This window comes from Trichosurus vulpecula, chromosome 9, assembly GCF_011100635.1.
Source record: "Trichosurus vulpecula isolate mTriVul1 chromosome 9, mTriVul1.pri, whole genome shotgun sequence".
Taxonomy (NCBI): domain Eukaryota; kingdom Metazoa; phylum Chordata; class Mammalia; order Diprotodontia; family Phalangeridae; genus Trichosurus; species Trichosurus vulpecula.
This window is the reverse complement of record NC_050581.1, coordinates 139247555-139261140: the sequence shown is the minus strand read 5'-3', so window position 1 is coordinate 139261140 and position 13586 is coordinate 139247555. Positions and strand designations below refer to the sequence as shown.

Genomic DNA, 13586 nt, shown 5'->3' with positions numbered 1-13586 from the left:
AGACAAATGTTTCCTCCTCTCCTACCCTCAGTTCTGTGGCTGCTAAGTCCAGTCCTTGAGGAGTGTGTAGGTGAAAGTGAAAAGATGGGATGTTCCAGTTTCTTTCCTCGGGCACAGGGAATATCCATGGAGGGGGAAGCACCATTTCCCAAATCCATCCCTAATCTCATTTCCTCATTCTGGAGAAAAAGGAGATCTCTTAACTAACAAGGGAGGGGAAGCTAATTAAGGAGTCCTTTACCCCTGGGGTGCTCAGCTCTTTCCAGTCCGGCCAAAGATGTTCATTGGGTAGCTTCTCTCACTCCGAACTGAGTCTAATCTGGAAGACTTGTTACCTCCTTTCCTGGGCAAGTTAGCTAATTACGGGATTGTGATGGGTTTGTAAACCCATCCAGTCCAAGAATGTTGAGTGATAAGTGAGAATGAAGCCCCTCAATTTACAATCATCCCACTTGTGCTTGGAGAAAGAGCTCTTGCAAAGCAATTACAGTAGGCACAGTGTGGGAGGGAGCTGGTAAGGTAGGTCTCTTCAATTTTCAGTTTAAATCAACAGGCCTTGGTTAAGTGGTAATCATGGGCCCCACCCTTTGCAAAGACTTAAATAAAACACTCTCTGCCCTCAAGGAACTTACCTTCTATTAGGGGAACAATATGTATATAAATACAGATGGGACAAGTTCCCAGTTACCCAAAGATAAAAGTAACAGGTACCAGAAAAAGGCCAATTTAAGTGAATTCTTTCAAAATGAGTACCAACCTTTCATAGTAAATAGTATTTTTTAAAAAGTTCATTGGGAATTTATCTTGAAATATGAAATGAAAAATTATGAAAATAAGTTTAATCTAGCTTATATTTAACAAAATTAAGGTTATAATTGAAACCATGCTATAGTCCTTAGAGTGAACCAAGTGTTAATTAGGAGGTTTTTTGGCATAATCTTTCTGGCAAAATTGTATGACAGCACACTACAACATCTTTACTTATGACTTATAAAGATGGCTATTTTTAGAAAAAAAAATATATATTCCAGGGTTTCATCAATTTTCCCAAGGGCTTTTCTTAATTCTTTGCCATGCAAATTGTTCTCTTTCGAAGTGCTTTAGTATAACTGGTCAATTAGAAAGTAAGGGAGTATGGGGGGGGTGGGGGGAGACGTTGTGGATTGGCTGGGATAGACATTTGTGTTTAGGAGAAAGAATGCTTGAGAGGGGATTAATTTTCTAAGTGGTCAATTCATTAGCAAATACTTTTCATCTTTTGCTTCCCAAGACTTTTAGGGACATAGTTTGACATAGTGGGTGGAGAACCCTGGCCTCTGAGCCAGAAAGACCAGGTTCAAGTTCACTTCAGTTGGCAAAGAGCAGAGAGGGTTTTAACCCACATCCTGAGACCCCGAATCCAGCAGTCTGTCCATTTGTACAATGCTTATATCCTTTTTTCCCCCATTTTCTTTCAGGAGCCCAGCAACCAGGCATGCCATATTACACTGACCCGGGAGGAGCTGTGATGAACCCAATGGCGATGGCTTTCCACGTCCAGCCCAACTCACCCCAGGGCACCCCAGTTTACCCACCTCCACCCTCCTACTGCAATACGCCACCTCCCCCCTATGAACAGGTGGTCAAGTCCTCCAAGTAGTGGTGATGGAAGGTCAGGTGATTTGACGCTGTAGGAAGAAGGCACCGTGGGGTAGTCACGGGAGCTGAGGGAGGGGGCCTCAGCATTTCTGAGATACTTGTCCTTCTACCCTCCCTGTCCCCATCAACGTTAGTCACAAGGAATGATCTTATGGGCTGCCTGTGGGTCCATTTTCCTTTGATGTCTTCAAAGCAAGCACAATGCCCCTTCCGAGGGTTTTATGGAGACCTCTCTTTTAAAGTCACATTGTGTGTGTTCGTGTTTTCTGTTTATTTATTGTTTCTGTTTCCCAGGCTGTTGAGGCGCTGGGACTGAGTGTGGTAGTTGTTCGGGGGTTTGTCAGAGCCACAAGACACTTCGGCCGTGCCCTTGGGGCAGCACCACTCAGTGGTCATCGGCAGACCCGGGAGGAGGAAACACAGATCTATAGGGAAAGCTAGTCTAAACAGAATAGCATGGGAGGTCCTGGGAGGGAACAGATCTTTCTTTCTTTCCTGGTTTGAAGGGCAGAAAGGGAACAACTTAAAAAGATGGGGCCTAGCATTTCCGTGACAAGCTTTGTTCTGCTGGACAGAAAGGTTCCTGACTTCAGGAATACTCAGGTCCCACTCAACTCAACCCCCGACCTACCCACTGGTGGAGAGACAAGATATGTTGGGATCACCTGTTGGCAGTGGCTCTCCTGTTAGTGATTCTCCCTTTCTTGCGTTGATGTCCAAGGCATTCATGCTTCTTACTTCTGAGAGTGGGAAGAGGGAAGACGAGGATATCCATCTTAAGAAGCCTCTATGTCACTTCACCAGCTATATTAACACCCCAAACATTTCAATCTAGATGTGGAAGGAGACTAAAGAGCTAGTAGGTCATAATTCATGTAGCGTAAAGATCAGGACGAAATGAACTGCTCACTCATAGCCCGAGGTTCTCCAGAAATCACTAAGGGATTTGGGAATTCCTAGAAAAACTGTTTCTGGCACTCAGCCATAGGTAACGGTAATGTGTTTTTAAAACCAGTGAATTTAGGGGAAACAGCTTCCCATCGCCTAGGGCATATTAGAAGGGCCATTCCCATGGGATGAAGACAATGATGACCCTATAACCCCTCAGTAAGAACTATGGATCTGAAAGAGAGAGAGCCCTCTCTAGAATAATCTTGTGTTGTTTTCCCAGGTCCTCTGCCAGCCATCCCACCCCTCCCTATGCTCAAAGGTCCCCATTTCCTTCCTGGAAGCAGCGCTGTTCTCTGATAGATCTCTGGATAGAAACTGGTCACTCCTGGGTTCAGAGGCATTTAGTAAAGGGTATTCTCTGAAACTGTAGAAAATGACCCCCTGATGTTTTTTAAATAATTTTTATTCACAGAATTTGTTTTTACATCACCTACATTTCCCAATGAATCCTCCCTCCCCACAAGAGCTATCAAAGAATAGAAGGAAAGCTAACCAATGTACTGAAAAAAGTCTGATTTTATATGCAATATTCCACACTCATAGTCTCCCATCTCTGCAAAGAAGTGGTCCCATCGTGTTTTATATGTCTTTTGAAAGCAAATAATCAAATTCTACCAAGTAGGGACATTCCCTGAGAAAACTCCCTTCCCTATCTTGTCACCCTGAGTGAACCCTAACTGAGGGCTGAACATTTCTATTTCTTACATTAATTTTCCTGGGAGCCTGTGACTACCCCATCATGCAAACACAAAAACGCCAACTCTGGTGCCCAAGTGTGGACAATCAGTCAGCCATTGAAGTCTTAGAGACACAACTAGGGATCTTGGTGACTGTGATTATTTAGCTCAGAGGCACGGGGCTTCATGGGGATCTCAGGCCTAGTCCCTAGGGCTCTCAAATGGAGGAGCTCTAACTGAGAAAGAGAAGAGAATCCTGAGATTATAGGTGGATTTCTGAAAAGCGCAAAATCTCTAAGGATTTTATTTTCCCGATAGTTAAGTCAGCGTGAAGCCTGAGGCAGTCCACATGTGATTTAATTCAATCTCAGGATATGCTTCAAAAAGGTGACTCCGTGGGTAATAAACATTCACCTTCCTAGACCCTAGTCTCCAAGTCCAGTCCAAGGGGATGAGGCTCTCAAAATGTCATTTTCTAAGGTTAATGAGGAGAAGTCAACCCAGATGTTGACCTGATCTATCACTTAATGCCAAAGTGAGACACAGGCCACAGACCACCCCTCCCATTCACCAGGTATTTATTTTTCCTTACACATGGAAAATACCTTTTTGAAATGTTAACTGTAACACGTGAGTAGACAAGCTTCTGAGGTTTATCCTTTGTATCCTAGCAAGTATTCCTATATCCAGCTCTCCTTAGGAGTTTCTAACCTTTTTTTGTGTTAGAGACCCCTTCTCAAGAGTAATTTTTTTTTAAAAATTCACAATTTAAGAACTACGTTTCAGTTAGAAGTTACTGATACTAAATCTGATTTTTCCCATCCAAAATCACACTGTATCCCTCCCCCAGATTAAGAACCCCTGCCTTATGGGAATTCTACGTGCAGCATTGTATTTTGAGGGGACCCATATGTATCTAAAGCAAAGTCCACTTTTGGAATCAGAGTGTCTTAGGGAATTCTGTTTTGACAAAGACATGCTAACAAAGAGAAGGAAACCCCAGTGGATGGAGAAGAAATTTGTCCTACAAGCTTGCTGCCAGGAACCATGGCCAACCTGGGCTGCTTCAGGTTTCTGGACCCTAGCCAAGATGCCCCCAGACTCATAACCTGGATGTGAAGAAAAGGACTATACAAGGTTCCCATCCAAGGAACAAATCTTTGTGTCATAAAGCCTACCTTTCTCCTGGTTTACATGTGCAAATATACAGAAATGCATATAGACAGACATATGCATATTAATATTTATACACACATATTTCAAACAAAGAAGCAGTGTCATCAGGCTGGCTCCAGACCCACACAGTCCAGCTGAATAGCAATCAAAGACCCAGATGGCCATGAGGGAAGCTTTTTTGGGGGGGAAGGGAGGTGGGGAGGTGGGGGGATGGGGACAAGAGCCCCAAGATACTAGAATATTGGTGGTGGTCTACAGTTTTCTATATTATTGTATATGTGCAAGACAAAATGTTTTCTCAGAAGCATGGGGTAGAACCCAGCTACAGTGAACTCTGATACTGTACATTGAAATTCAACTTCTGGGGAAGTTTTCCTGAAGTTCTCATTTCCTCTGTTAATGTCGGTGGATTCTACCCACCTCTTCATCTTTTAACCTCGAGCTCAGCCTCCTGGTGTGGTGAAATCATCTAGTTCCTACCTAGCGACATGGCAGAATCCACAGGCGAAACCCCAAAGTCCCTGACAGGTTTTGTGCATGCTTTTCCTCTGCAAAACTTTTGATGATTTCTGTTCCTTTTTTTCTTTCTATTTTTAGTAAAAGAATAATAAAGTACCTTTTGATAGGGTCCTGTTTCGTATGTATGCAAAATAAAAATCGATTTGGGTGTGTGCCTCGGTTGTTTTGCTAAACACAGGGAGTGAGGTGCCACGTATTTATTTAGGCACCTGCTGTATGCTAGGCATGAGAGATTCAAAGTAGAAAATGAAATTGCCCCTGCCCCCCAAGGAGCTTATATTCTATTAGAGGGAATATGACATGTATAAAGATAGTATAATATGAGAAAAGGAGATAAAAGAGATCCAGGCCAAGTGGTCTGGGAATCTCTGAGATCAGAGGGAACACTTTGAACTGGGGAGTGGAGATGGGGGAATCAGGGATGCTCAGTCAGAGAAGGTGGCATCTTAGCTGAGTCTTGAAGAATCCTATGAGGTACAGATGAGAAGATTGTGCATCCTAGGCATGATGGACTGCCCTGGGGAACACATGGATCCTAACACAGTAGGGAAAGGCCTGAATTTGGAGTCAGAGGACCTGAGTTCAAATACTAGTGCTACTTCTTGACTCCCTGAAAAGCCTTGAGCAAAACATTTAGCTTCATCAGGCAAGGGGAAAACCAAGGGGATCTGACTGGTAAACCACCTGTACTATCCTTGGGTTGCAGATCATAGCTATAGAACTTGAATGGATTCAGAGGCCATCTAATCTAACCCTCCATTCGACAGCTGAAGGAACTGAGGTCCAGATATGACAAGTGACTTGCTCCAAGATTCCACAGATATTGTTAGAGATAAGAGGGACTTTTTTTTTGGAGGTGGTGGGGGGTGGGGGGGAGTGGAGAGACTTGGTCTCTCTATCTCATCCAGGTTGAAGGTTCAGCAGGTACTTAAAGGCTTGATTTCGCTACTGATAAGCATAGAAGCTTTGACCTGCTTCATTTCCAACCCGGACTGGTTCAGCCCCTCTGGCAGCCTGGTGACCTTCCTTTCTCAAGGAAGAGATCACCATATTGGTGCTGGACCTAGTATAGACAGCCCACAGATTTTAGTTACACTGCAGCTCAGAACTCCTGTACTCAAGACATCCACTAACATACATCTCTCCAGTATCTGGGATCACAGGCTTGTATCACCACACCTAGCAAAGATGAGATTTGAACCTCTTCTTTCTGAGTCATCCATCTTTCCATTGGAGGAGAATGGTCTTGATGGCTTTCGAATCTATCGTCCTATGATCTTAAGTAGTCACATAGGATGATTGGAAAAATGTGTAATGAGGCTGGGAAGGTAAATTGTGATTAGATTGTGGAAGAACTGAAGAGCATACTTTATCCAAGAGGCCACAGGGAATCATCGAAGGTGGTGGTAGAAACAGTAGCATGATCACACCTATGACTTAGGAATGTTTCTTTGGCAGTGGTGTGGAAGACAAATTGGAGAGGGGAAAGACGAGGCAGGGAGGCTGGATAAGATACCAGAGTGGGTAGTGATGAGGAAGCTTCTAGATTCTATTCTCAGGCCCCTTGGACTAACTGAGATCACCTTACATTTCTAATACTTGGCTATCTTGATGCTCATTGAAAACACTCCTGCTCAGACAGCCTGGTAGGGGCTTCGTGTAACTAGCATGGTGTTCTTCATAGTGCTTAACAAAGGCATGTTGAATGAATGAAAAGCAATGAAACCTCTCAGGCCTAACAGCTGTTGGACTGTGGGCTGAGCCCTCCTTTCTCCTGCCCTCCTCTCCCCTCTCCTTGTTCTCTCTGTGAGGCCCTGAAGTCTGACTTGCAGCCTACCACCCAAACCAACATTTTTGCTCAGTCATCTGTGATACATAGAAAGGGAGATAGGGCGGGGTCATAGAAGGAGCCCTAGATTGGGCCTCTAGTCCTCAGCTTCACTACTAACTAGCTGTCTGACCTCGAATGGGGCACTCTTGGACCGAAGTTTCTTCCTCTGTAGAATGAACTTGGTCTCTTTTACTCTGATGTGCTTTTCTATTTTTGTCAATCAACAAGCATTTATGAGACAAAAGTGAAACAGTGCCTGCCCTCAATGAGCTCACATTCCATCAAGGGAGACAATATATACATGAAGTAGAAGGTGATTTGGGGAGTGTAGGCACTCTCAGCTGGAGAGGAGGCAGATCAGGAAAGGCTTCATGTTTTGAAGGAAATAGATTCTAATAAATGGAGGTGAAGAGGAGGAGCAGTCCAGGAACTGGAGGCCACCAGTGCAAAGAGAGGACGTTAGGAGTGTTGTGTTGAACAGCCAGCAGGCCAGTATGGCATGACTGTAAAGCAGAAGATCGTAATATGTAAGAAGACTACAAAGGTAGGAAGCAGCCAGGGCATGAAGACCTTTAGATGCCAAATAAAGCAGTTTTGATTTGATCCTAGAGGTAATACAAGTTGCCATCTTAGTTGATTATTGTTAATGAAGAGGCCTAGCAAGCTATTGGAAGCTCAAACATCAAGTCAGATCATGGAGCAGAAAAACAGGCATAATTTTTCTCTTGACCATTGGTCATAAATATAATAGAGCTGGAAGGGACTATAGAGATAATGTTTGTTCAAAGGGGGAATTATTCTTGATTAATCTGCCTGAGCTCTTTGAGAAGGCCATTGAAAATCAACAAACATTAAGAGCCTACTATGTGCTAGGAACCACGCTAGGAGCTCAGGATACAAAGACAATCTCCCTATCCTCAGAGAGCTAATGTTCCAATGGAGGAATACCACAAGCAAAAAAGACAGATACAAGATAAACTTGGTGAGGGTGGGAGGGAGGTGCTAGCAGCTGGGACAACTAAGAAAGACTTTATGTACAAAGTGGTGCTTAAGCTGACTCTTAAGGGAAGCTGGGGATTGTATGTGTGATAAGATTAGACACCAAAGTCTGGTGGCTCAGTGGATCAAGAATTTCATCTGTAGTCAGGGAGACCTGAGTTCAAATGTGGCATCTGACACTCGCTAGCTGTGTCACCCCAGGTAAGTCATTTAACCTTTGTCTGCCTCAGTTTCTTCAACTGTAGATTGGAGATACCCACCTCTCAAGGTTGATGTGAGGTACATAGGAAGTACTTGAATGCTTATTTCCTTTCCTTCCCCTTTCTCCCACCTACCATTTTTTTTAAAAAGGTGAAGATTTAAAAAAAAATACCAAAGCTCATTTGACCCTCACAACAACCCTGTGACATAAGGTTATAATCCCCATTTAACAGATGGGGAAACTGAGGTTGAGAGGTTAAGTGGCTTGCTAAGGGTCTTACACCTAATGTCCGAGTTAGGATTTTAACCTAGGCCTCTATTGAAGCCAAGTCCAGGACTCTTTCTTCTAGACCAGATCCCTCTGGGGTGAATGAAAACTCAAGGAGATCCAAGTCATCAAAGAAAGTTTAGAGGCAGCATGGTGTGATGGATAGAGCTGCTGGTCTTGGAGTGCTGGGAGGTGAACCCAGGCACTCACCACTCCAAGACCAGCACCTGATCTATTATACTTGTTGCCTTAATGGGGATGGCCAGTAAATCCACATTTATTAAGCACCTACTATATACTACAAGCAATGTTAAGTGATGGAGATAAAAAAAAAGGCAAAAGGTGGTCCTTGCCCTCAAAGTGCTGAGAATCTAATGGGCGAGACAACAAGCAAACAACATATTACACAAACAAGCTTGATACAGGATCAATTGGAGGTAATCTACAGAAGGAAGGCACTAGCATTAACGTAGGTGGGAGTGGGGGGACATAATTTGCCACACCATGTTGTGAGAAAATGGTGACAAAATTAATGTAATGTTTTCTACTAATCTTAATGACGTGTAAGAGAACGATAACAAAGAGCATTGTGCGTAGCAAGAGGTAGAACCATTCCTCTTCCAAGAGGAGGGAGAGAGGTCGTTTCTAGCACGGAGAACAACTTCATTACAGATAAGGCATCTGAGCGGGCTTTGGGAGACAGGTGGGAGAAATGGATGATCATGGCCTCAGCAAAGAGATGAGAAGATGGAAGTTCCTTCTCTGTAGATGTGGAGGACTATGGGTATGGAACGTGTATGAGTGCATGGGTGGCTAGGTGTTGGTGGTGGGTAAGTTGGTTTTTGGTGCAAGAGATGAATAACTTGCTGGGGAGGAGAAAGAGAGGGTTACATCTGAGGTAAAAAAACAAAAATCAATAAAAGTAAGATTCCAAAAAGCTAAGGACCTCAGTAAGCAGAGCTGAGGGGCAGGAGAGAGAGGGAAGCACAAGAAAACTGCCTTTCTCTAGTTCCTCTGGCATTAGGCAGTCCCATAGCCTGGAAGAGTATGAGACAATAGTATTGCCCCAGGTTTACAAAAGCATATTTTGAAATCAAGCTGAGGAAGAGATTAGCTGAGGCAAGTGGGGATGCAGAAGCATTGGCCATGCAAGCTCCGTGGCTGAAATTAAGCTAAGTCCCTGGAACATCTGTTAGGGTTTTTGAGGGTTAATTTTGGCTTCGAGCCCCGACCTCAAACTCAACAGCTGTTGTTTTTGTTTCTGTTTCTGTTTTTTATGCTTTGCCTGGAACTGACATTTCTGTCAGGAGCACAAACCAAGAGCTGGATAGCGGCAATTATGCTTCATTCCAGATGAATGCTTGGAAGATGAGTAACTCGTGGAGAAGGCCTCGTCACTGCCCTTGGGGGCTCAGTCTCTCCTAGTTTTCAGCTCCTCCTGCAGAGGCAGCATGGGGCAGGAGGCAGAGGCTTTGGGGTAGAAGCCTGGCCCTGCCCAGAAACTGCCCATGTGACTTTATGAGAGGGGCCGTGTCGTGTCAGTGGGCCTCAGCCTTCTGGTCTGTAAAATGAAGGGGTTGTAATAGCAAGCACCCTAGCATACCCATGATGGCCTGCTAGCACAGGCCCTTAGATCTGCTTTTAAAGGAAAGCAACTTTAAAGGGGTCAGCAATCTTCTTTAATTACACTTACCAGTTCAGGGGAAAAGTTAGCCCCCTGAACATCAAAGAAAATACAACCAAGAAATTAGCATAAAGACCAATAGACAGGGCTCTGACTGCCTGAATCAAAGCAATATTGCTATATACTTTACAGACAGCACTAGATTGAGAGAGCCTTTACATCTGAGCAGGTTGGGGGCGGGGCGGGGGGGGGTGGCATCCTGAACATACAGCTTCTCAGAGTCTCAACCAGGGAATTACAAGGTCCTTCTCATAAGCAAACCCCCAAAGCAAAACCTCACTTAAGAATATATATATGTATATATGTATGTATATATAGTTTTAGCTAATAGGCTCAGAGCCAGAAGGCATCACAACTCTCATAACCAGCACCTAATTAGCTTACTACCAAAAGGTGTGAAAGCCTTCCTACAAGCAAGCCTCCCCTAAGCAAGCTCCTCCTGCAATGGGTTCTGTGACTCAGGACGTATCACAGCTGTGAGCTGGGCCAGAGCTCAGAGCAGGTCAAATAGGCCTATTAATGGATGGAGAAGATCTCCATATCCCATAAACATTGCAGGGGTTGAACTAGGTTACCTTCCAGCTCTGTACCTTGTGAGCCTCCAAAGGAAAGAAAGGTAGGTTTTCAGTTTTGTGGCAATATTTTTGGATGTCAGGATAAGGAATGGACCACAGACTAGGTGCCATGTTTTCCCTCTCCTCTCTTCACCCCTTCCCTCTCTTTTGTTTTTGCATGTGCTTTGTATTTCCTTAGTTGTGATTAACTGCCCCTCGGTGCTCGCTCATTCAGCAAAAGTCTCTAGGTCCTTAGGAATCCTACCTGTGCCCTAGGATTTGCCTGTGTACTGCAGGAATTCCTGGGTTAACCTTGTGATCTCTGTGCTTCTCCCAGAGTCAATGGCTTTCTATCAGTCAGTCCTTTCTCTTTCTATAGGCAGTGTTGACTTAGTAAGGGACGTATAAATTTGTGCATTTACCCAGTGAGAAATCAGCTCTTGAGTCTCACCCCCCACCCTGCCTCTTTACTGACTTGCTCTGATTCAGTAAGGCCAGTCACTAGACTTTGGCCACAAGGAGTCATGCTTCCCAGGAGCAGGAGAGTGTACTCAGATACTCTGTGGAGCATTGATTCCTAGCTTAGACTTGATAAACAAGTAGGATAATGATGAAATACTGACTAAAACATTTACCAAGCAACTGAGATGCTGCTGCTTTCATAGATAAAGTCCCCCCAAACATAGGATTGATCGGAACCCAGGAATCCTAGGAAATGTACAGTCTTCTCTTGAGCAGGAAAAAACTTAAATGATTTGGAGGGAAAATAGCTAACCAATATAAGGTCTGACTCCTACCCAGCAGGACTAGTAATCAGGTAAAGACCCAGGAACTCTGGACTTGGGCTAGACTAGGGACTTGGACGTGGGTCATGGAACTCGGGATGTAGCATGAACTTGACCTCATGAGGCCCAGTGCCTTCCCTGCTCCTGACTGTCTAGTTGCTAGCAGAAACAGCCAACCTTTTTTGACTACAGGTAGACCATCATAAAACTGGACATGTGGATCCAGTGATGAGCAAAGAGAAACCGTTGCTGCCATCGCCGCTCCAGTACCCCTTTCCTTGTCCAAAGTAAGAGCTCAATAAAGGTCGAATCGGATTAATGAATTCTGTCATCAAATTACCAAGTGCATGGCATGCTACAAAATTAGCCCTCATTTAAAAAAAATCTGTTGCTTTCCTGTTTTTTTAATTTTTTAATTATTATTTTTTGGTCCCCCCACTTTGCCCATGCTGGGAAGTACAGGGCTATTTAAGGACCTAATCCCACCACTGGTGAGCCCCAGACCTCTGACTAACTCCAATTCTGACCTGGGCCAATTCACCCAACCTTAGATAGCTTTGTGAACTAAGGAGCCTGCTGCTCCAAGGGGCTCAGCATATTGATGCCTAACTTAGTTCAGACACCTGATCAGAATGGTCCACTGCAATTCAAAACTCCCTAGACCAAGATCAGCCAGCCTCAGCCTCTCTGTTAGCTGGGATTACAGGTGTAAGGTCACCTCAAGACTATTGCTTTTCTCTTGAAAGGTAAACAGACTTTTTGTTTTTATTTTGGATTCTTTGGAAATGTTAATTATTTCCCAACCACTCCTCCCATATTAGGGCAGCTAGGTGGTACAGTGGATAGTGCTGGGCCTGGCCTCAGGAAGACATCTTCCTGAGTTCAAATCTGGCCTAAGACACTTCCTAGCTGTGTGACCCTGGGCAAGTCACTTAACACTGTTTGCTTTCCTGATCTGTAAAATGAGCTGGAGAAGGAAATGGCAAACCACTCTAGTCTTTGCCAAGAAAATGGGGTCACAAAGAGTCAACACAATTAAATAACAACCCCCCTATATTAATTTACCATTAAAAGGAAATTAAAATCTACATAATGATTCAATTGACAGTACGGTGTAACTCTCTTCCTCTTATACTTTACAATTTATTAACAGAGAGGATGGACGTGCTTTAACTTTAGTGATTTGGAACCAACATCGTCCGTTGCATTTTCTGTGTGTGTCCATTGTATCTGACCCAAATGGAGTGATCCGTATTAGCACACCTACAATTCAATGGAACAAATTTATGAAGTGCTGATTGTGTGCAGAGGACTGGGTTAGGTCTGGAGGAGGTTCAAAGTTGAGACAAAGCTTGGTTCCAGCCCTCAAGGTACTTCTGCTTTAACACAGGGATAATACATAAGTGACATGACTGAAACATAAACAATAATAATAGCTGATATTTATTTAGCGATCACTGTGTGTCGGGCACAGTGCTACATGCTTCTCAATTATAATCTCATTTGAGTCTCACAACAACCCTGAAAGGTGAATACTACTGTCACCCTCATTTTACAAATAAGGAAACAGAGGCAAACAGGTTAAGCGACTTGCCCAGGGTCACACAGCAAGTGTCTCAGACCAGATTTGAATTTAGGTGCTCCTAACTCCAGGCTTAACCACTGTGTCACCTACCACCCCCCCCAAAATAATGTGATAATGTAGTAAGTACAACAGAAAGTTACAAACCCAAAGTGCTATGCAAAGTCTGAAGGAGAAGTCCTTACTGACTTTGGGGATTAGGAACACTTCTTGGAGGAGGTACCTTTTGAGTTAGGCTTTAAAGGATGGATAAGAATAGAATAGGCCAAAAGAAAGATGGAAGGGAGAATTCAGTGCAGATTGTGGGGACAGAGGAACCCAATGAAGGCAATGAGAAAAGGCTGGAAAATTATGACACCATAATGTGGAGAAAAGGCAACACCAGCTAGCAAAATCTAAACTTTACTCAACAAATGGAATAGTTAAGTTATGTAGTGATCCCCAACGGGGGCCTTTAGTTCTCCCCCAGCTCCCTACATGTAGGAGAGTCAGAAATGGGAGAAACTTCTGGGATCATCTTTTCCTTTCACTCCTTATGTCTTGGAGTAACTAAAGTCAGCCATGGGGTGTTGAGATGGGTCAGAGCCCAAGTGAAGGTGTGAATTGCCAGAATCAGAGCCCAGACAAAATTATAAAGACAACATTAGTCCTTCTGTTACCAGTCTCTCCCTTAAGAGCGCTCCTTTTCTCTCTGGACCCACTCCTCTGTTCCTCTCTTACC

The 13586-nt window shown here is 44.0% G+C and overlaps 1 protein-coding gene across 1 annotated transcript in view; it reads left to right on the top strand.

The window, feature by feature from the left end:
- VOPP1 (VOPP1 WW domain binding protein) overlaps positions 1 to 5114 on the top strand; it is a 194284-nt gene extending 189170 nt beyond the window's left edge. Inside the window, exon 5 of the mRNA XM_036739332.1 lies at positions 1458 to 5114. Within this exon, the coding sequence (XP_036595227.1) occupies positions 1458 to 1639 (182 nt within the window). The 3' untranslated portion in view covers positions 1640 to 5114. The remainder of the gene's footprint in view (positions 1 to 1457) is intronic.
- Positions 5115 to 13586: the final 8472 nt, after the last annotated feature.